The sequence below is a fragment of the Oncorhynchus clarkii genome, chromosome 10, assembly GCF_045791955.1.
Source record: "Oncorhynchus clarkii lewisi isolate Uvic-CL-2024 chromosome 10, UVic_Ocla_1.0, whole genome shotgun sequence".
Classification (NCBI taxonomy): Eukaryota; Metazoa; Chordata; class Actinopteri; order Salmoniformes; family Salmonidae; genus Oncorhynchus; species Oncorhynchus clarkii.
In genome coordinates, this window is record NC_092156.1 from 42,745,926 (window position 1) to 42,770,522 (window position 24,597).

General features: G+C 43.1%; 1 protein-coding gene across 2 annotated transcripts in view; it reads left to right on the forward strand.

Moving 5' to 3' along the window:
* Positions 1-23,966, forward strand: part of LOC139419565 (gamma-aminobutyric acid receptor subunit alpha-3-like) — an 86,178-nt gene extending 62,212 nt beyond the window's left edge. The window contains exons 5-8 of one of the 2 annotated variants that reach the window (XM_071169535.1): positions 7,763-7,906; positions 10,369-10,521; positions 15,882-16,087; positions 21,732-22,118. In XM_071169535.1, coding sequence (XP_071025636.1) covers positions 7,763-7,906; positions 10,369-10,521; positions 15,882-16,087; positions 21,732-22,091 — 863 coding nt within the window. In that variant the 3' untranslated portion in view covers positions 22,092-22,118. Of the gene's footprint in view, positions 1-7,762; positions 7,907-10,368; positions 10,522-15,881; positions 16,088-21,731 lie in introns of both variants that reach the window. The other variant, XM_071169536.1, reaches the window with a different exon arrangement.
* Positions 23,967-24,597: the final 631 nt, after the last annotated feature.

Genomic DNA, 24,597 nt, shown 5'->3' on the forward strand with positions numbered 1-24,597 from the left:
TTTTTGACCCGGCAGTTACAAAATAATTTCCACAACACAAAAAACACAAAGACACACACACACACACACACACACATACACACACACACACACACACACACACACACACACACACACACACATACACATACACATACACATACACATACACACACACACACACAATGAGAAATTGAGATTATATGTGCTACTGATTGAACTCAGACAAAACTTAAACTGTCTTGTACATGTGCAGAATCTCCCCACCATGACCCCACACGACTCAAGTTCACAGAATAAAAACAATTTCTGACAAAATAAACAACATTTCAGACAAAATAAACATTTCTTGAAAGCATTGTTTACTAATGAGGCTATAAAGGTGCTGCAGATGACAGTCCCCCCAGTTCTCTCTTTGCTGAAGCCATGAGTGCACATTTCAGTGCCCAACAGGTCGTAGATCAGATTTTTTTCAGATATCCAGGAGGAACAAGAGAACAATTATTTAGAAGAGGAGGAGGTATCTGAAGAAGAAGACAGGGAACAATACAACCCAGAGCATAATGCATCATCTTCAGATTAAGAAGAAATTCCCCAAGCTGAAAGAGAGACATTTTTATCAAAGAACAGCAAAAAAAATAACATGGTCCTTGTCACCATATAACATCCAGGGCTAAATGGCAGCACAAAATGTCATTAGGATGACCCCACGGCCCACAAGACATGAAGTTGGCCATGCCCAGGACATCGCCTCAACATTATACATGTTCATCACACCAGCCAATGAAAAAATCATCCTGGAGATCCTGGTTTCCTTAAAATATGGAGACAACTGGAAAAGGATGGATGAGTTTGACCTGCGTGCCTACATAGGGCTGCTAATCTTAGCGGGTGTGTGTAGGTCCTGAGGCGAGGCTACATGTAGTCTCTGGGATGAAGAGAGCGGAAGGGTGATTTTCCATGCCACGATGCCACTGAGAGTCTTTCATACTTTCTCAAGAATGCTATGATTTGACAACCGTGAGTCAAGACCTGCAAGACATGTGAGAGACAAACTGGCGGCCATAAGAGAGGTCTGGGAGAAGTGGGTGGAGTGTCTATCATACCTCAGCAAACCTGGGCCTGAAGTAACAGTGGATGAGCAACTTGTTCCATTCAGAGGTACATTTCTATTTTCATATCTGTACTGTAAGTGATTTTCACTGTGATTTTATTATATATTGCTGTAATATCATTGATTTATGTGATTGTTTTCTGTGACATTGATACTAATTACTGATAGTAATCCCTTTTGTCAAAAGGTCGCTGTCCTTTCCGGCAGTATATGCCCAGCAAGCCAGCAAAGTATGGCATCAAGATATGGGTTGCCTGTGACGCACAATCCAGCTACGCTTGGAAGATGCAAGTCCAGTGGAGGCCCGGAGAAGAACCAGGGGATGCGGGTTGTGCTTGATGTGATAGATGGACCGAGGGGGCACAATGTCACGTGTGGCAATTTCTTCACCTATTATGAACTCAGCCAGCAGCTACTGAAGAGGAAGATCCCCATGGTTGGCACAGTTAGAAAGAACAAGCCTGAGCTCCCTGCACTCCTCGCAACAAGGGGGAGAGAGGCCTTCTCATAAAAGTTTGCCTTCACCACCACTCTAGTTTCTTACCTGCCAAAGAGGAACAAGAATGTGGTCCTCCTGAGCACACTGCACAAAACGGCTGAGATCAGTGATCGTGAGGACAGGAAGCCAGCCATCATCCTGGACTACAACCACAACAAAGGAGATGTGGACAACCTGGACAAGGTGATTGGAACTTACAGCTGCAGGATGACCCATGGATGACCCATGGCCCCTGGTCATCTTCCATAACATAATTGATGTGTCCTCATACAATGCCTTCGTGATATGGAACAAGATCAACCCTACAGTTGAAGTCGGAAGTTTACATACACCTTAGCCAAATACATTTAAACTCAGTTTTTCACAATTCCTGACATTTAATCCAAGTAACAATTCCCTGTCTTAGGTCAGTTAGGATCAGCACTTTATTTTAAGAATGTGAAATGTCAGAATAATAGTAGAGGGAATTATTTATTTCAGCTTTTTTTTTCTTTCATCACATTCACAGTGGGTCAGAAGTTTACATACACTCAATTAATATTCGGTAGCATTACCTTTAAATTGTTTAACTTGGGTCAAACGTTTCTGGTAGCCTTCCACAAGCTTCCCACAATAAGTTGAGTGAATGTTGGCCCATTCCTCCTGACAGAGCTGAGTCAGGTTTGTAGGCCTCTTTGCTCGTACACGCTTTTTTAGTTCTGCCCATAAATATTCTATAGGATTGAGGTCAGGGCTTTGTGGTGGCCACTCCAATACCTTGGCTTTTTATGTCCTTCAGCCATTTTGCCACAACTTTGGAAGTATGCTTGAGGTCATTGTCCATTTGGAAGACCCGTTTGCGACCAAGCTTTAACTGATGTCTTGAGATGTTGCTTCAATATATCCACATAATCTTCCTTCCTCATGAAGCCATCTATTTTGTGAAGTGCACCAGTCCCTCCTGCAGCTAAACACCCCCAAAACATGATGCTGCCACCCCCGTGCTTCACAGTTGGGATGGTGTTCTTCGGCTTGCAAGCCTCCCCCTTTTTCCTCCAAACATAACGATGGTCATTATGGCCAACAGTTCTATTTTTGTTTCATCAGACCAGAGAACATTTCTCCAAAAAGTATGATCTTTGTCCCCATGTGCAGTTGCAAACCGTAGTCTGGCTGTTTTATGGTGGTTTTGGAGCAGTGGCTTCTTCCTAGCCGAGTGGCCTTTCAGGTTATGTCGATATAGGACTTGTTTTACTGTGGATATAGATACTTTTCGCACCAGGGTACGTTCATCTCTAGGAGACAGAATGCATCTCCATCCTCAGCGGTATGATGGCTGTGTGGTCCCATGGTGTTTATACTTACATGCTCCCAAGGATGAACCAGACTTGTGGAGGTCTACATTTTTTTCTGAGGTCTTGGCTGATTTATTTAGATTTTCCCATGATGTCAAGCAAAGAGGCACTGAGTTTTAAGGTAGGCCTTGAAATACATCCACAGGTACACCTCCAATTGACTCAAATTATCTAATTTAGCCTATCAGAAGCTTCTAAAGCCATAACATAATTTTCTGGAATTTACCAAGCTATTTAAAGGCACAGTCAACTTAGTGTATGTAAACTTCTGACCCATTGGAATTGTGATACAGTGAATGATACGTGAAGTAATCTGTCTGTAAACAATTGTTGTAAAAATTACTTGTGTCATGCACAAAGTAGATGTCCTAACCGTCTTGCCAAAACTAGAGTTTGTTAACACGAAATTTGTGGAGTGGTTGAAAAACGAGTTTTAATGACTCCAACCTAAGTGTATGTAAACTTCCGACTTCAACTGTACCTGGATGCCTGATAATAACAATAACAAGAGGAGGGTGTTCCTGGAGCAGATGGGAAAGGCACTTGTAACCCCACACATTCAAAGAAGGGAGCACCTCCCCTGCACAGCAGCCTCTGCAGCGCTTGTGAAAGCTGTTCAGGGGGCTGAATCTTGTCCTGATCCACCTGAGGCTGCAGCTGGGGCAGACAAGAGGAGGAGATGCCAATTCTGCCCCCCAAAGAAGGACTGTAAAACAAATACTATGTGCTGCACATGTGAGAAATACATCTGTAAAGTCCATCCACACACACTTGTATTCTGTCCTACATGTGCTAATTAGAGTTGGTTGATTTATTTTTCTTCACGTTTTTGTTTTGTATCTATTATCTTATTTTATTATTTCTTATTGTTGTTATTTATACACCTTATGGGTGGGGGCAATGGTTAAAAAAATGGGAGAAGACTAGTATTTTGTAGTTGAATTCCTCATTGTACAGTGTATAAGAATATATCACTATGTTGCCTAAAAAAGTTCAAGACTTATTGTTTCCCTTCAATAAAATGCATTCAAAACTATTTTCTGCACATTTCTGCTACTTTCTTAGGCTATACAAGTACTATTTCTTGCTAAAAAAAATGGTACGTTTAAACCTATGCAATACCTTCAGAAATAATAATAATAAACCTCTACTTTAGTAAAGAAAACAATTATGAAAGGTGTGTTGTAATAAAAAGGAGTGGCGTCCACTGATTAAATGCAGTCTTTCTGCATTGTGAAGAGGGGAAACCCAGATATTCACAAAGTTTGTGATGAATGACAGGTTGTTTCTTCATTTGGGTTTTAAAATTCAATAAAGCTGCTTTATTTTAGGTGTTTAGTGAAGGCATGTCATTTTTTACCCTTAGGACAAGGGGAGTATATAGAATGCCAAGACTACACAAGGGTTAAAGCATCAGACATAGTCAGTGCATATGTAGTTGTTGTGTCTGCTTAGGGTTGTGTGTGTCTATATATGGAAAAACAAGTTTAAACATATTCGAAAGAACAGGATGACTCTCGGTCGACCAAGATTTTAGTCGGGGACAGCCCTAATAGAAAAAAATACAAGAAAAAAATTGTGTTCCTGTGTGTGCGTGTGTTTCTGTGTCCCCTAAAAGTCCCTGACTTTCTATGAGATGTTGTTTAATCAGTTTTTAAAAGGTAATTAAGCTGATGCTTGAGTAATCGGAGATGGAAGGAGTTCCATGCAATCATGGCTCTGTATAATACTGAGCATTGCCTTGAATTTGTTTTGGACTTTGGGACTGTGAAGAGACCCCTGGTGGCATGTCTTGTGGGGTATGTATGGGTGTCTGAAGAGACCCCTGGTTGCATGTCTTGTGGGGTATGTATGGGTGTCTGAAGAGTCCCCTGGTGGCATGTCTTGTGGGGTATGTATGGGTGTCTGAAGAGACCCCTGGTGGCATGTCTTGTGGGGAATGTATGGGTGTCTGAGCTGAATGTTATTTGATTATGCAGACAATCTGGAATTTTTGTCACAGTCATTTTTCTCATAAAAACTAAAAGAGAAGCAGTTAATCTTTCGTCAACCAGGAAAGACTGAAGTGCATGTTGTTGATGTTAGTTCTGTAGGTGCAGTTAAGGGTAAAGATGCTGCTCTGTTTTGAACCAGCAACAGCTTTGCTAGGTCTCGCTTTGCTGCACTTGACCATATTACCAGACAGTAATCAAGATGGGACAGGACCAGTGCCTGACATTTTATTTATTTTCATTGCAAATGCCACAGCAATCACAAACATAATGTATACTGAACAAAAATAGAAACACAACATGCCACAATTTCAAAGATTTTACTGAGTTACAGTTCATATGCGATCATGGCTCTGTATAATACTGAGCATTGCCTTGAATTTGTTTTGGACTTTGGGGACTGTGAAGAGACCCCTGGTGGCATGTCTTGTGGGGTATGTATGGGTGTCTGAAGAGACCCCTGGTGGCATGTATTGTGGGGTATGTATGGGTGTCTGAGCTGAATGTTATTTGATTATGCAGACAATCTGGAATTTTCGTCACAGCAATATTTCTCATAAAAACTAGAAGAGAAGCAGTTAATCTCTTCAGATTAATTAGTCAATTTAAAATAATTAATTAGGCCCTAATCTATGGATTCCACATGACTGGGAATACAAATATGCATCTGTTGGTCACAAATACCTTAAAAATATGGTACAGAGGTGGATCAGAAAACCAGTCAGTATCTGGTGTGACCACCATTTGCCTCATGCAGCGTGACACATCTCCTTCGCATAGAGTTGACCAGGCTGTTGATTGTGGCCTGTGGAATGTTGTCCCACTCCTCTTCAATGGCTGAGCAAAGTTGCTGGAACTGGAACACGCTGTCGTACATGTTGATTCAGAGAATCCCAGACATGCTCAATGGGTGACATGTCTGGTGAGTATGCAGGCCATGGAAGAACTGTGACATCTTCAGCTTCCTGGAATTGTGTACAGATCCTTGTGACTTGGGGCTGTGTATTATCATGCTGAAACATGAGGTGATGGCGGCGTATGAATGGCATGACAATGGGCCTCAGGATCTCATCATGGTATCTCTGTGCATTTAAATTGGCATCGATAAAATGCAATTATGTTCGTTGTCCGTAGCTTATGCCTGCCCATACCATAACCCCACCGCCACTGTGGGGCACTCTGTTCAAAACAATGACGTCAGCAAACCGCTCGCCCACACGAGTCCATACACATGGTCCGCGGTACTGCCAAATTCTCTAAAACGATGTTGGAGGCAGCTTATGGTACAGAAATAACATTCAATTATCTGTCAAAAGCTCTGGTGGACATTCCTGCAGTCAGCATGCCAATTGCACTCTCCCTCAAAACTTGAGACATCGTGTTGTGTTGTGTGACAAAAGTGCACATTTTAGAGTGGCCCTTTATTGTTCCCAGAACAAGGTGCACCTGTGTAATGATCATGCTTTTTAATTAGCTAATTGATATACCACACCTGCCAGGTGGATGGATTATCTTGGCTAAGGAGAAATGCTCACTAACAGGGATGTAAACACATTTCTGCACAACATTGTAGAGAAATAAGATTTTTGTGCATATGGAACATTTCTGGGATCTTTTATTTCAGCTCATGAAACATGGGACCAACGCTTTACATGTTGCATTTATATTTTTGTTCACTGTACATACCTTTTATTCTCCCTCCCTTCGAGCTCTGAACCTTTCATATTTTCACATTCTGAACATCGGGTTTGTTTTGTCTCTCCAGAATAAAAAAAATGTCATTTGGCTGAAGATATATGGACGCTACAACTCTGCATAAAGTGGATCTCAGAGCCAGACAGGTTGCCATGCAGGTGTAACTACAACATTTACATGCAGTTTTACTCATTTCAATTTCTATAGTTTCCTGTCATGGCGCCCTCGTCATGTTGTTTTCTTTAGGATTGTATTGAGCAGATATATGTAGGTATGCTGCATTATCCTTGCAACTGGTTATGGAGACTTGTATTCTTGACAATATGCAGCCATGAAATTCTGCATGTACTGTGCATCCAGAGAAAAGTGAAAGATTGTAGTGAAAGATTTCAAAGCCTTGAATAACAATGGAAGTGTTTGACATAGTTGACCTTCTCTGCTGAGAGAAGCTAGGAGACTGACCACACCGAGTAGCTCCTTTACAAACAGACAGAGCCATAGAGGACACACACGATGACAGAATAATACCTTTCATTACCAATTACAATTGTAATAGATGAAGACACATACAAGTAGATGAATTAACTATTATAATGAATAGTCTCCCATGAGAATAAAACTATAACTTCTCTGTGGCTATCAAAATGTAATTAGCAAACCTCAGGCTGATGTATGAATTATGTTATTGGGCTCAGCTGGGGGTCTCCTCTACTGTAATGTGTGTGTGTGTGTTTCTTTAATGCTTTTTAACCTCCTTTCCCTAAATTTGACCTTGTGGATTTCAAAGCCTATTTATGACATTAATCCTCATGCGGATGTACCTTGAGTTCAAGGTGCCAAATTTATAAACTAATCAAAACACTGCCTGCTTTTATTAAACTCTCATTGACATGCATTTATTCAGATCAATGCGCCCCCCCCCTTTATAATCTTTGTTTGGTGCCATCATCAGAATCAGCCAATGGTAGCACTGCTGAATTATGGAAAAGAGTGTTGTTCACTCATTGGAAACTGCCATTTAGTACTGTCATTCTTTGTCTCTGCCTCTACCCATGTGTGTATATCTGTCCATCTGCACCCCCTTCCCCTCCCCTCCCTACCCTTGCTCTTTCCCTCTCGCTCCTTCGCTTTCTCTCTCTTTCTCTCTCAGATGCTTATACCAACAATGAAGTTGTCTATATCTGGACCAAAGGAGATGAAGATTCTGTAGTCGTAGCAAAGGATGGTTCAAGGCTAAACCAGTATGATCTACTAGGCCACGATATTGGGAAAGAATCCATGAGTTCCAGCACAGGTACACTTACAACCTATCTGCCACTTTTCATAGTAACATGCAGTTCCAGCACAAGTTCTATTATGCCATATGATCAAGGCATTGACACTGAGACAACACCAGAACAAAGGTTATAACTAATGGAACATCTGCTTTGAATTTCTCAAGAAAGTCTCTCTTTTCAGCTGCTGGCGTGCATGACAATTTGGATGAATTAATTTCTCTCCCTTTTCAATTTTCCTTTGTACACCGTTGGCATATACTTACAGATTCCATTTGTGTCTTTTTGTTAAGTCATTTATCTGAGTTGCTGTGCAAGTGGCTGCCTCATCGATTGGTCTCTGCTAGTGTTATTGGGGTCAGTGAGGTCTCACCACTGAAAAGAAGACTTGCTGAGTTTGGGGGAAGGAGGGGCCCGCTGATCACTGAATGCAGTGGCTTTCGTATAGGCTGGTGGAGAGAGACTGACAAACTGTCCTGTTATCCAACACTTCGCCTGTGAACAAAATGTGAAAATTCAGGGTAGATGAAGAGAACCGATCTTTGTGGCGGCTCCAATTTACATGGTATTTAATCTAAGAAGACACAGGCACCCTGATTTCAGATTGAACACACATTTGATCTGCACAGTTTTAGCAAGTATTTTAAATGGTAGCCAAGAGCAAAAATGTTCAACTTGTTCAGCGGTAAGATAACAATTCCGCAGTAGTAGAAAGATAAGGAGCCTTGGAGCAGGAGGGAGAACTCCACTTTTCCTCTGATTGAGCTCTGGTCTGGAGTCCATTTGAATTGGCACTAAATTATAGGAAATTCTGTCAGCCAGCACAGTTGATCAGCCATTCATTTGATCTTATTCTGATTTCCATAGCAGCTGTGAAATCCCTTTATCTACAACACCCACAATTTTTACAGTTTTGTCTCTCTCCTCTTAGAGAAGTGTCAACCTGTTTTTACCAGGCACAGACTGCTATTCAAATCAGAGAAGTCATTTAAGTGGCCTGCTTTCTAAAAGACAGGTCCCCGTGAGAGACAGATAATGACTAACCTCTACTTAGTCCCTGTGATGCATTAGGTCCCTTTGTTTTACTACTGTCACTGTCTCAGTCTGGTTTCATGGTTGCAGTGATAGAGGCAGGCAGGTTGAGGCCGATAGGGACTGAGGAGGGTTGTACCCTGTACATAGCCCCAATAGAGTAGGTTGTGTTGGAACAGTCCTTTGTGTACATTCCCTGTGACACCACAGAGACGCCTCATACTGACTCACATTAGTGACACATCACTGACTCACGTTACTGCCTTCAACCACTGAATGTGAGATCAATCTGAGATACCACAATGAATCTTGTACCACAGGGTTTTCTCAGTATTTGTGGTACATACTGGACATACAGGCTTCAGGATAGGGAATATCGGTTCTTTTAGCGCTATTTAATTTTCCTGTCTTACCATGTCAATAAGCATAGTGTCCATGTGTCACCTCATCTCAGCATGTACTGTAGGAGTGTATCTGTCATCCAGGAAAGGTTCTCAGCACATTTGTGGCTGTGGATCAAGGCAATGTTTTTAAAACACAGTAGTCGTGAGATGACATATTTATTAGCCTGTCATACTGTATCACATATTTCTCTTCCTAAGGAGCTGAAGCCACACAGGTACAGTAGGTGTGCTACTCTCAGCCCTATCACACACACACTAGCTCTTTTTGTCGGCGTATTACTGCTGCCAAGGGCAACAGATCTAATCCGGACCAACAGTGGTGGGAAAACCAATCTTTGCCTTTAACAACCTAGTCTCGAGTGGCCATACGTCGTTCAGTTGGAGGTCTGGACAATCTTCTATTAGCCAAAATAGTTTGAATGGTCTGCTGGCTCCCAGCGGCAAGATTTTGATTGGATGTTGCATTTCAAGAACCCTCCCCACATGGCCGTTGGTGCTGCGTGTAATGTTCGTTACTGTTTTCAAACCGGGTAGGAGACATTTTGCAGAGATTTGTTACCTATGATAGTTTGTAACGTTGCAGAAGATGACAGAAAAACTGGAGGAAAACGTAATTATGTTTTGCCAGAAGTGTGCTCTATATACAAAATCGGCATACATAGGTTCCTACCCCTATTTAGCTATTTTTCTACCATGGACTTCCCCGGGAAGCCTGGTTTTTGACGAGGCCGTTAACAACCAGACACTGTGGTACACATGCGATCAGTTAACATCCACTCACGAACAGACACTCGGCTTCCCACACTCGGCTTCCCACACTCGGCTTCCCTTTGCTAGCATGCATGCCACTATATTAAAAGGTTCCCAGTGCTGTGCTAGCATGTATTCAACTGTATTTACTTTCATAAATATGGTTCTGAATATTTCAGCAGGGTGCTTGTGTTTATCTGGACTGAACATGAGCTGTATTAATAATTCATGTCCTCTGCATCTCTCTCTCTCCCCCCTCTCTCTCTCTGTCTCTACCTCTCTCTCTTCCTCCTCAGGAGAATATGTAGTGATGACAACGTATTTCCATTTGAAAAGGAAAATTGGCTATTTTGTGATTCAAACCTACCTCCCGTGCATCATGACTGTCATCCTGTCTCAGGTCTCCTTCTGGCTAAACAGAGAGTCGGTTCCCGCCCGCACTGTATTCGGTGAGTGTCTTCCCCTATCTCCTTAACCGTATTCGTTGAGTGACTTCCCATATCTCCTTAACCGTATTCGCTGAGTGACTTCCCCTATCTCCTTAACCGTATTCGTTGAGTGACTTCCCCTATCTCCTTAACCGTATTCGCTGAGTGACTTCCCCTATCTCCTTAACCGTATTCACTGAGGGACTTCCCCTATCTCCTTAACCGTATTCGCTGAGTGACTTCCCCTATTTCCTTAACCGTATTCACTGAGTTACTTCCCCTATCTCCTTAACCCCGAAATGCACTTAACAAGTAACTGAACCATTCCGACAGTTTGGAGTGCTGTTGTTTAAATTATGAAGCTACATCAAAACAAGTGTTCAGCAGCGGCAGCTTACGCATTTGTGGAGCTGCTTTTGTTCACATCATCAGATGCATTCAGTAAATTGGCGTGCCAGGGGAGGGTAGAAAAAGTTCATCTTTGAGAAGTTGTGATTCACACAGCGAAGTGTAAAAAACAGCTTGGTGCCCATGTTGGCTCTGTTGAGTCTTGGACAGTGATTCATTTGGGTTTAAAACTGTTCTTGGATCACAGGATTGACCTGTAATTAACTTGGCCACCGCAAAACCACCTAATTAATTACAGATTAGCGCCAGCAAACTTGGAAAGGAATTAACTTGGAGAAAGTGAGGCTGTTCACCTCCAGGGACGGAGTGATACAAAGAAATGTTGCAGTTGCATCTCTCGCGTCGGAATATTGAACATGCCTTGCAGAAAATTTAAGCCAGCCAAGTTTTAAGACATTATTGCTTATTGAGCTCTTGCTAACTTTGGCAAGGTGTCTGGCTTTGTCAACACTTTTTGTGGGGCAGACGTATCAGGTGCAAAGCACAGCTGATCCTGCCAACATCGCTATGGAGACTTAGGAAGGGTGAGATCCTGCTTCCTCTCTGATGGAGCAGAATGAAACATGAGCTCTGACAAATTGAGTTGGTAGACTAGAAATAAATGGCAGCCTATTCACGCTTCGGGGAAATGACAGTAACAGAAAAGTTGTGCTCAGCCCTCCAAAGCAATGTCGAGGTAAATAATGAAAACAGTCAAACCTCCAGTTGGAGAAAACATTTCCCAATCTAGGCCTAAAACTTTCAAACGGTAACTGAAGCTCAAGAAACACCAAGAAAATGAAGTATATTATGGTCTGCTGACACATACTGTATTATTGTAGGCTAGTAGTATAACCGTTTGACTTCAAATTATGCAGAAGAATTGGCAAAGACATTTTGTTTGTTGTTACAGCTAGCATATGCAACTTTAATGCACAGACCCACACAAACATGAGTCACTAACACACCTACAAATGTATCTGTGTGTCAATCATACAGCTTTGATATTTGACAGGTTTCACCACAGCTGATCTTGTGGATGACACCCAGCCACTAGCTCTTTAAACTGTGACTAACCGTTCTGGAAACATGACTAATTGGACAAATGGAGTCATTGAAAAACATGAATCTCACTACCTAGTGCCTTTCATGTAAAGAGGTCAGCCAGCATATGTTTCTTCTAATCAGTTGACCCCACACTCCAAAATCAGAGCGTGCAGCACATTGTTCCCCCTCCTCTCTCTCCTCGTTTATGGAGACCCACGACTTCACCTCTCAGCCTGCCATGAGGACTGTGTCATGGCAACCCAAAGTGCCTCCCCCTGCAGTAAGAGCAGGCCTCCGTTTGGCAGCTAATTAGTGTTTGAGATCAGAGCAGGGCAGGGCATGCAGTGAAGCACAGTGGAGAAATACACTGGCTAGCCACTATGATTTGCTTTGATTTGCTTTGCATGTAAGGTGAAAAAAAGAGGAGTTCACATACTTACAGCCATGTGAAAATGATCTGGTAAATTTCTCTGTCACAGTCCCCTCGCCTCGGGATTCTCCATTCTCACAGTCCCATATTCCTCTCATGAAGGAGGGGCCTTCACCTCAGCTCTATGACTGACTTCCTTGTAAAACAAAGGCCTTTCATTGCCAAGAAAAGGCACAGTAAGAAGCTGTTAGTCTGTCAACCCTTTCAAGAACAACATCTCATGTGTTTTCTAATGGAGGTTCAGTTGAAACAAGGGCCAAGGTCATTGGGAATCATTCCCCAAACACAGCAGTATGTGTGTTTGTTGTCTACTCAATATGAGCAAACTCTCACTTGTAATGGAAGTGTACAAAGGCACAAAATTGTTTAAAGGACAGGTGTGGAGTTAATGAAAGTGAGAATGGCCTCAGGGCACAGGACTGGTCCAGGTAAACAGGGGTCCTGCTGTTAGCTGGGAGGAGGTTTCAGATTGAGACTATCCTCCCTGACTGGACAGTCACTTTGACTGCTTTTCACAACCAGCCTCTGATAACCTTCTGCTCTCTGAGCCATCCACGGGGCTTTAAAACTGTCTAAATGTTTTAGGAAAAACTGGTGACTTGTCTCGTATGAAGAGCAGCCAATTCTCCAACCTACATTTATGAGTATGAGCGGCTCCCGGGCACTGTTCGAAAGATGATATTTAATCAATAATTTGTTCCCTAGCGGGTGGCCTGGTTGGAGAATCTGGCTGAAATGACCTGATATTTTTTTGTGGAAAATCCCGTTTGCAATTTTCTCCTTCACCCAAGTGTAATGTATGATTTATGGTTTGAGCGGACGTATTACACAGTGGACACAATACAATCTCCAGTGACGATGGACATTGGTCCATTGATATTTTTTAATTGCCTGATCTTTTTTAATATGGGGAGATTGGATTTGCCAATTGTCAATATTTTCTTCAACTTTAGCACTGACTAATATTAAATGATTCCATATTTTACTCATTGACAATGCACATTAAGTATAAGCAATTCAGGGCAGTCTCAATCCTACCGATCTATAACAGTTTTTAAATGTAGCCACCTAACAAACATAGTAATGGGGCTAGTTATATCTTCTGCATAAATCAACAGTAAGACCATAAGTTCACGTTTCTTATTTAGGAGGTGGGGAAATGAGTTGACCTCTTCAACTGCGCAATGTCCATTTTCTGAGCCTATATTTTCTTCTAACAGATGCGACAAGTGGGAACAGCTGAAGTGGAATGATTGCTTATATCGGCTTTGATGGACACCCATTCTCTGCTCTCCTCTCATTTCGTTCTTTAAATTCCCGGAGACGTAGAATACAAAGGCCAGTGGGCACAATGACCTATAAAAGATTCACATTTCACACAGCAATTGATTTATCCTCTAAAATCTTTTCCTGTATTGTAATTCAAGTCTACATTGGGCCTGACACACAGTAAGAGTATTGCACAGCCACATTTTGGAATGTTTCTGTGCTATGTCTTCTAGCTGCTGGTCTAGATGGACAAATCTAATCAGTGTCTTGGTCTCAGTGTTTCTGTTTCAACATTTTGATTGCCTGTGTAATGACATCCGTGGTGGCAGGGGATTTTTCCTCAAAGCTTTTAAGTGTCAAACAATGCCAGGAAAGTTCAATTAAATCTCATTGTGGATATGATGGCTGTGTCACACTGTCAGACATGATGGAGGTGGTCAATACAGCCTCCAACACAATGGATGTGGTCAATGGAGGAGGTCTGTCCAATTACTTAACACCTACAGCCTATGGTAGGCTTCTCCCCTACCCACCATCATGGACATTGTGGTAGTTGGCATCCCTTTCCAGCTGCAGTTCACAGTGTGCGCTCCTCACATTTCCATGAGGTGATCAGCCAGCAGGGTTTCCATATCAAGTGCAGCACCACTCTGCCAGGCTGCTGCATCTGTTCCAGAGCAGTCCCTTCTCTCTCCTATCCACCCATGGCTCCTCTTCCACCTATGAAGTGGCTGTTCCATGTTTCTGCAGACAGATGGCAGGGGACTGCCTAGCCGCCTGCACTGTATCAATACAGGGATTACAGTGTATCGTCAGACAAGCTCAGCGGAGCTCTCCTGTGGGGCGACTCCAATCCGTGGCTCTGTGAGACTTAGGGAGGTGGTGTAGTAGAGGGCATGGACAGATGTTAGGCAGCCCTGGAGCCAGGGATGGAGAGGTTAGATTGTAGCTGCATCTGAAACACTAACTCTGCTATCTGAATTGGGAATAAAAACATTTTTACAATCAGGTTTTTATTATTTTTTTAAGGATATACCTATGGAGAACTGTAAAAATGTGGCTACAGCCCTGAAATAAAAATGTAAAAATACATATATACAGCTCTGGAAAAATGCTAAATAATTAGTTTCTCTGGTTTTACTACTTATAGGTATGTGTTCGGGTAAAATTAGAACATTTATTTTATTCTATATACTACTGACAACATTTCTCCCAAATTCCAAATAAAAATATTGTCATTTAGAGCATTTATTTGCAGAAAATGACCACTGGCCAAAATAACCAAAAAGATGCAGTGTTGTCAGACCTCGAATAATGCAAAGATAATAATACAAAAGTTCATATTCATTTAAAAAAAAACAATACTCATGTTTTAACTTAGGAAGAGTTCAGAAATCAATATTTGTTGGAATAACCCTGATTTATCAATCACAGCTTTCATGCGTCTTGGCATGTTCTCCACCAGTCTTTCACATTGATGTTGGTGACTTTATGCCACTCCTGAGCAAAAATGTAAGCAGCTCTGCTTTGTTTGATGGATTGTGACCATCCATCTTCCTCTTGATCACATTCCAGAAGTTTTCAATGGGGTTCAGGTCTGGAGATTGGGCTGTCCATGACAGAGTCTCGATCTAGTGGTCCTCCATCCACATCTTTATTGACCTGGCTGTGTGGTATGGAGCATTGTCCTGCTGGGAAAAACACTCCTCAGAGTTGGGGAACATTGTCAGAACAGAAGGAAGCAAGTTTTCTTCCAGGACAACCTTGTACGTGGCTTGATTCATGCATCCTTCACAAAGACAAATCTGCCTGATTCCAGCCTTGCTGAAGCTACGTGGGGGGTGTCATCACCGATCCTCCACCAAATTTCACAGTGCGTGCGAGACCTGGAGAGGTGTACAAGCCACTCTCCAAAACCATCTTTAAAAGCATTGCCCTTGCTTTTAAATATACACTATATATTCAAAAGTATGTGGACACCCCTTCAAATTAGTGGATGCAGCTATTACAACAAAAATGTGGAATAAGTCAAGGGGTATGAATACTTTCTGAAGTATGTCAGGACACCCTGTGACCCCATGTACTGAATGTTCAAGGATGATGCTCTTTCTTTCCATGACACACAGTTATGTTTACTGTTGTTCAGCCCAATTGGGTCTGTGTGTACTGCACGTGTGTGTGTACAAAGTATGTTTGTCAATTAATACACTCTCTCTTTCCTTTTGCATCTCTTATTTTCTGTCCCCAGGGGTCACAACAGTTCTGACCATGACAACCCTGAGTATCAGTGCCAGGAACTCCCTGCCCAAGGTGGCCTATGCTACAGCTATGGACTGGTTCATGGCAGTATGCTATGCCTTTGTCTTCTCCGCCCTGATAGAGTTTGCCACAGTTAACTACTTCACCAAGCGCAGCTGGGCATGGGACGGCAAGAAGGAGGCCCAGGAGATGAGGGTGAGTTCTGTAGCTATGGTATACCTACAGTACATGGAGGTAGTTTCAGTACTTCAAAGGTTAAAACAGGATAATGTAACAGCTCCCACATCCCATAAAAGCCCTGCTCCCTCTTTGTGTGCTTTGCTGTTGTTGTGGAGAAGTAGCTAATCACAACTGTCTTCATCCTCATTAATCTGCTAGATAGTGTATTTGTCTCCTGCTTGGCTCGCTCCTCGGGTTGCTCTCTCTCTCACTCTCTCCCTCTCTAGAGTGGAGTGGCGTTTTGCTCATTCTAGATTATATGCTCTCTATCTATCCTCTACCGATAACCTCCTGAAAAATGAGCGTATTCGGAGCTAATTGCTCAGAGATACGACGAGGGAAGCTGGTCAGAGCTCTCATATTGTTTTGTAGTGGGAATGAGGAGAAACACTGAAAGAAGGTTCTATCCCAGCCTCCTGGCGAAGGCAGCCCTGGGTAATCTGTAAAGAGATACTTTATTTATTCATTAACAACCCTGTTCCTGGACACAGAGGTCCTCTGTGGAGATGGGAGAACCTTCCAGAAGGAAAACCATCTTTGCAGCACTCCACTAATCAGGCCTTTATGGTAGAGTGGCCAGAAGGAAGCCACTCCTCATTGAAAGGCACATGACAGCCTGCTTGGAGTTTGCCAAAAGGCACCTAAAGGACTCTCAGATCATGAGAAACAAGATTCTCTGGTCTGATGAAACCAAGATTGAACTCTTTGGCCTTAATGCCCAGCATCACGTTTGGAGTAAACCTGACACCATCAGTACAGTGAAGCATGGTGGTGGCAGTATCATGCTGTGGGGATGTTTTTCAGTGGCAGGGACCGGGAGACTAGTCAGGATCGAGGAAAATATGAACAGAGCAAAGTACAGAGATCCTTGATGAAAACCTGCTCCAGGGCACACAGGACCTCAGACTGGGGCGAAGGTTCACCTTCCAACAGGACAACAACCCTAAGCACAGAGCCAAGACAAGTCTCTAAAATTCTATGATTGGCCCAGCCAGAGCCCGGACTTGAACCCGATTGATCTCTGGAGAGACCTGAAAATAGCTGTGCAGCGACGCTCCCCATCCAAACTGACATGAGAGAAACTCCCCAAATACAGGTGTGCCAAGCTTGTAGCGTCATACCCAAGAAGACTCGAGGCTGTAATCACTGCCAAAGGTGCTTCAACAAAGTACTGAGTAAAGGGTCTGAATACTTAGATTTTTTTTATACATTTGCAAAAAATTCTACAAACCTGTTTTTGCTTTGTCATTATGGGGTATTGTGTGTGGATTGATGAAAAGAAGAAAAAACAATTTAATCAATTTTAGAATATGGCTGTAAGGTAACAAAATGTTGAAAAAGTAACGGGGTCTGAATACTTTCTGAATGCACTGTACAAATTAAAACAGTGTGTATCATACATAGACACACTGTATCTCATACACAGAGACACGTACAGCACATAAACCCCAGTGTACCTCACACACACAGACACACTGAGAGAGACAGTGAGAGACAGTGCGAGATAGTGATAATTAAGGCATGGGGTTATATGAGGATCTCATTAAACATTGTGATTTTGGCACTCAGGGTCCGCAAAAATGCTAGGAGGCATTTTGATGCTAGAAAAGTTAGGAAAGTTTGGGTGCAATCAGGTGATGTGTTTCATGTGAACAGCTGTTAGGATATTAAAGGGATATTTCAGGATTTTGGCAATAAAGCCCTTTATCTACTTCCCCATTTTTTTGTCTCTGTGAGCAGTTTCAAGGAAGTTGAGAACTAGCGTAGCCCAATTGCTAACTGCCGTTAGTGCAATGACTGGAACTCTGGTAACTGCTAGCATGCTAGTAGATACCAAAGCCTTCCTGTCATTGCGCTAATGCTAGATAGTATTGGCTCCTGAAACTACCTCTAACTTTGTTCATACTGGATGCAGAGACATGAAAATGGTATCCATTTGTTCATCTGACTCTTGCCAAAATCCCGGAATATCCCTTTAAAAGTAAGTGGTGAACTCCTGGGAAGTTTTTAAAGTGGAATATCTGAGACTCGATTGACAAGTCTAAAGTCTACTATTTAATGTGCTTCTGTCAACCCAAGTCAATATTAGTAGAAATATCTCAGGCTTTCAGTCACTGCAACAGACGTTTACAGTGTCACAAATCCATTTTATAATATGCGGAGTATAAAGGACTCACAACCATCAGTTTAACACTCTTAAGTTCTTTGTAAGTTGACTGGATGATAGACACCATGGCGTATTGCTGACATGAAACCTTTCTGCAGTCACTGAGCGACAGATGGTTATGTGAATTACAATGCAGTAAGTGGAGGAAGATGTGTCTTTGTTGCTTTGTCTTAAAGGCAGCAGCAGCAGGATGTCTGTCCTGTGTTCTCTGGGCTGTGCTGAGCAGGCAGTTTGCGGTGATGAATACGTGAGGGTAGGGGTCACTCGGGGAGCAATAGCACACCCATCACAATCCCTCACTAATAAAAGCTTCAGGAGAGCTGCTGGATGAAACTCTATTCTTGATCCTCGTTTAAGAGCTTCACAGGGGAAGATGTGTGTATGAAGTGAGTGTAATCAAAAGGCCGTTCCTCAGAGAGAGTGGAAGGACTCTTGGCTGAGTGTCCTGTTGGGAGTAGCACCCCTGTTCATCAGAGGCTGTGGCTGCAGCCTTCTCCTGATGGGGCCAGATGGTGACCCTATTGGCATGGGGCCCTGAGGAGAGCCTCTGAGAGGCTGTGAGAGGCTGTGTCTCAGTTGAAGCGGGGAGTGAGGAGCCAGAGGATGGTCGATGTTAGGTAATTTACCTCAGTGGCTGTGGAGCTCCTCTGACTCTCAATGTTGCCCTTTTTAGTCCGATGTGTCCTGTTAGACATGCCAGCCATGTGGGCCTGGTCGGCAGTAGCAGCAGCACCATTCATGCAATCTAATGAGGTTTCTCTCTCCTCTCTTCTCCTCGCCACTGGAGACCCAGGGCGTGATAGTCACGGGTACAGGCACAGACAAGTTAGTCAGCTTTCTGTGATTATTGACTCATTGAATTACAAAACATATATTGGGTTGGATTTCCATGACATGATAACATTTTGGGCATTAGCGCAGGGGAGAAGCAGAGCTGACCTTGATTAGGGATTTGAAAGCATGTTTAATTAATGCTGGCTGACAGACAGACTGTAACACACACTGCAGTGATGAGGCTGTGCTGCAGTCAGGTCTATGTGGGGACCAGCCACCTCTACAGCTGTCATCGTTCCCAGCAAGCCAGGCCACCTGCGCGGACACACACAAATACACACACAGATACATACACCTACGGTATACTGTACTCTCACACACGCACATGCAAACACGGACACACACAGATAGACACTTTTCCCCCAAGCCATGTCCATGCACACACGTCTACTCTAACTCCAAAAACATTTGTCACACACTCACACACACACTGGGACACACTTATAGCCCCTAGATGTGCTGTCACACCCAAGCACAAAGGCTGCACGTACAGACACGTACAGTACACACACAGAGCACAGAGACATGTATTGGTACTCTTAGCCATAACCCATAAGGAACCTGCTCTCCGAACACAGACACAGAGAGACACTGTAAGACCCAACCGACTCTGTTACCCCTGCATACACTCACATCAAGACACTTTCAGCCTTGTACACAAACACCCTCACACACTCACATACACACACAAATGCACAGGCAATGTCTCCCGACACTCCCCACTCAGGGCCAAGGGGCACTCATATATACACACACACAAACACACTAAGGAGACTTCATGCCCCAAGCTAGCCGAAAGCATTAATATAATCACACAAAGTTTGTCTGCCCTCAAGCAATTTTGGTGTACTCTTGTGTATAGTGGCACACAATGTTTTGAAGAACATTACTTTCTAAACAAAGCCCCATACTATGGTTGCCTCTGCCTGTATCTCAAACTACGTAACTCAAAATGATGTTATGGAGTCCCTCGCCACTAAGCTGATTGGCAGGTGTGCACTAGCAGGGCCTTGTATGTCAGGGTGGTAGGCTGAGAGCAGACCTGATGCCGGGGATAAATGAGCTTAGGTAGCTGTGGTAAAGGTCATGAGACGCTTGTTAATAGTTATCCCTTACTCATGCTGATCTAAGCTGTGATATAAGGGGCCCGGGGTGTTGTTGGATCAGGAGGAATCAATACCCTGTGAAAGCCTCAGGGCGTCCAGGGGGCAGCAGTCGTCACCACTAAAAGACTCCCTCTCCACTGATATTGGCATGAGATAGAGCCAGAGTGCATGCCCAGCCTGGGCAAACAGAGCCCTGGCCCAGCCCGGGGAAACAGAGCCCTGGCCCAGCCCGGGCAAACAGAGCCCTGGCCCAGCCCTGGCCCAGCACTGGCAAACAGAGCCCTGGCCCAGCCCGGGAAAACAGAACCCTGGCCCAGCCCTGGCCCAGCACTGGCAAACAGAGCCCTGGCCCAGCCTGGGCAAACAGATCTCTGGCCCAGCCCTGGCAAACAGACACCTGGTCCAGCTTTGGAAAACAGAGCCCTGGCCCAGCCTGGGCCAATAGAGCCCTGGCCCAGCCCGGCAAACAGAGCCCTGGCCCAGCCCAGGCAAATAGAGCCCTGGCCCAGCCCAGGCAGGATCACAGACAGACAGACAGACAGGCAGACAGACAGGCAGACACAGACAGGCAGACACAGACAGGCAGACACAGACAGACAGACAGACAGACAGACAGACAGACAGACAGCAAACCAAACCATTAACCCCTGTGTTAGCCCCCCTGACTGGCCTGCTTATCCAATTGGATTGGCCAGTTCTCCTTGATGTTGTGGTTTAAGACAAAAATACATCATAGAACCCTGGTTGTTATATCCCATTTGCCCTATTAATACATGAATCAACACCTTGTTGATGCAAGCCTGGCCATACTAATGTAATACAGCATATGAATGTCTCTGCTGTAGGTATATTTCTGACATATGAAAAATGATCTAAGAATTTCCTGAGGTAGGATTTTGAGACCTAAAACTGTTCCCAGCCCATCTGTTTTATATCCCTTTTGGCTTCATTCCTAATCTATGGCCTATATACAGTACAGCCCCAGTCCTCAGAGGGTAGTTTGTCAGGTATGTTTACAGGTGCATTGATTCATCCTGCTCTGCTCTTATCCTACCTCTAATTCTCCAGTGCCACCAGCCTAGACAAACCCTGCCCACTACTCTGCTCTGCCCCATTTCTTTCAGTGGTTCAGAAAATAACAAGCCTCTCTGAAATGAAACCATAATATTGCCCATAAACCTCTGACCTGTGTAGGCCATGCCCTGGGGTGTTCCTATTCTCACTGTGATATATGCATATTTTGTCAGGGAGTCTCATGTGATTTGCCACTTATTGGAGCGTAGATGCGTAATGTTCTATGACCCTGGCTGGTAGGGTGACAGCCCCGATCCCTACACTAGGGCCTTGAGTTCTTTCAGCTTAGCTCCCAATGGTGCAAAATATGGATGTTATTATGTTCCCATCATGCATCTTGAGCATCATTGCACCCCCAGTCAAAACAGTCTGAGGTAATGTTGCCATTTTGAAAACAAGGCCTTTGTTAGGTTTAATGATCCAGCCCTGATTCTCGCAGTTTCTCTTCTCTTTACAGAGAAGAGAATCTGCCTCCCTTTCCAAAAAGGCCAATAACACATTCAACATTGTCGGAACTACCTACACCATCAACGTGGTAAAGGACCCAGGTTTAACCACCGTCTCAAGGAGTGCCACCAGAGCTACACACCACCACCACCACCACAGCCACAAGGTCCCTAAAATGGACGACTCATACGTTGAAGCCATAAAGTCCTACAACCGCGTCAGCAGAGTGGACAAGATCTCACGCATCATCTTCCCAGTGCTGTTCTTCATCTTCAACCTGGTCTATTGGGCCACGTACATCAACAGCAAGCCGCGCGCCATCCTCTCCCCCAGGTCCACCACCCACAATTAGAGTCTCCCCGACAAACTATTAGGCTGAGGTGGCAGGAGGCCAAGAGATCCACGACGTGTTATTGTATCATTGTTTTGGACTTCATTTTGATATTTGCAAGTCTCAATAGGTCAAAGACAAACATTCTCTTAGATTTGTATGTACATAGTCAAACTATAAATGCTCATTTGTTGTTTCCTGATTATATGTTTCTTTGATAGAATAGCCGGATGGTGTTTTGGATATGCTTTCTCTTCACTCTGACATGATAAGGGGGAGCATGTGTTTGTTAGCTCATTACAGAGGATCAGGTCCTGGTGCATCACACACACACACACACACACACACACACACACACACACACACACACACACACACACACACACACACACACACACACACACACACGCACACCATTCACTCTGAATTGTGTCAGAATGCAGCAAGGAGAGCCATTGGCTTATTCTCGCTATGGTGGGCTCTTATAGCCAGGGGCAGCCTGTACAGTTCCATTGGAACATCATTAATAATCCTCAGTGTCTGCCCTTCTGCTAGCGCTGAATCTCAACAGACCCAACGCAATATCATCTGGAATTGCTTTTGTGTCCTATGGGCCTGCCTGTGCATTTTCCAGTCCAGTGACTTTTATTGTTTTAACAGGCTGAGTATGCTCAAAGAGAAAGAAGCCGTGTGCCTTTTTGAATACCCACATCTTTAAGATAAAGCTTTTGGCACACACAAACACACACACACACACACACACACACACACACACACACACACACACACACACACACACACACACACAAGCACACTGGTGTCCATATGGTTTGGGCCTGTGTGCGGAAGCTCCCCCTTCTCTCCCTCCTCGTACAGCCCATGGTCACCGGTGGACATGGTCAGCGTTGGTAAAATCTCTAAAGCATGGATGAAATGTAATCATAATATGACTGATGCAGCATTATAAAATATTCTCTATGTACATTGTCATGTATTGGCTTACAGTGGTTAGCCTCTGTCATAGTATTCGGACACCATTACCTCAGACTGAAGTCTAATATAGATAACAGTTCATTTGTATAATAAGGCATTCATTGGTTAATTTATTCAACCATGTTCTATCTATAGTAAATATTCTTGACTTTTCAGTTAAAAATTGATGTTTTCTGATGAAAGCTTTGACCCTTGTGCCTGTTCGTGTTGTTTTTTTTCTCTCCATGGGATTATGATACAAGTTTGAGGCCCCATTTAGAAAAAGACAACTTATTTTTTAAGATACTCGTTTCCATGTTGTCATTCCCATTCTTTATATTTGGTTTTATTTGTGTGTACAGGGATGGGCAAAAATAAAATAAAAATACAATTGCATAATACATTTTCAAAATACCATAAAGATCAATGTATCAAAATAAACTACAAAATACTTAGATTTTTTTTATGTATTTAATTAAAATACATGTATTTTGTATTTTCAAATACAGAAATATATTTGCAAGTAGCTGGCCCGAAGAGCAATAACATTCTCAGTAACGATTACAGAAACATTTGACTTGCTATAACTGTGATATGTTGTTGTTTATCTACCTTAGTTGAATACACTGACTGTAAGTCACTCTGGATAAGAGTGTCTGCTAAATGACCAAAATGTAAATGTATTTATGAAAATGAACATGTCAAACGGAACTGCAAAGCACACTGGGTATTATTATTATCCTTGTGTCGGGCGGAGCTCATTATAATAATACTCAGCATGCTTTGCAATTGTCCATTTTTACATTTACAATTATATTTAGTTCATTTAGCAGATGCGCTTATCACACCATAGTGCCATCAGACTTCTGATACCAATTCAGGGGGAGAGGGGGCTACAACATTGTGAACCGCTATAAAAAAAAATGGTATAGAAAAGTATTTTGTATTTAGAAAATACATATTACAGCTCTCAAAAGTAACTTCTTACAAAATACATTGCAGTGTAGTTCAGCCCAGTGTAATACAAATGACAAAATACTCAGAATTAAAGTGTTAAGGTAAAATATGTTGTGCTCAAATCATACATGGCGATGATACATGTACATGGCGATGATAATAGCTGCTGTGAAAGTAATGACGTTGCACAGGACTTTTCCCATGGGAGTTCTGTGAGTGCTAAGCAGATGACTTTTCCAGAACCCAAAATATGTTCTCAACCATCTCTCAAACCAAGACTACATTCAAAGGAGAAACGCCTTTCAAATGGATAGAATGGGAACTATTTTATTGTGACTTCTCTGAAAGTGTGTTAAAAACACAAACCATGTACAATGTATCAAACATATGCATGACAATCTGTACATGTGGAAGTCTGCAACCTCCAGTAATGCTGTTTGTCATATTGAACTGTAAGGCTTTAGTATCAGTGTTTCAGTTGCTAACTAAGATACTGTGTAGTATTCCATCTCTGTTGGAGCTGGGGGTTGTCCTTCTAGCAGGGCCAGGGGTTGATAGCTACAGGAAGGACACTTATCATCATGAAATCGGATATGGA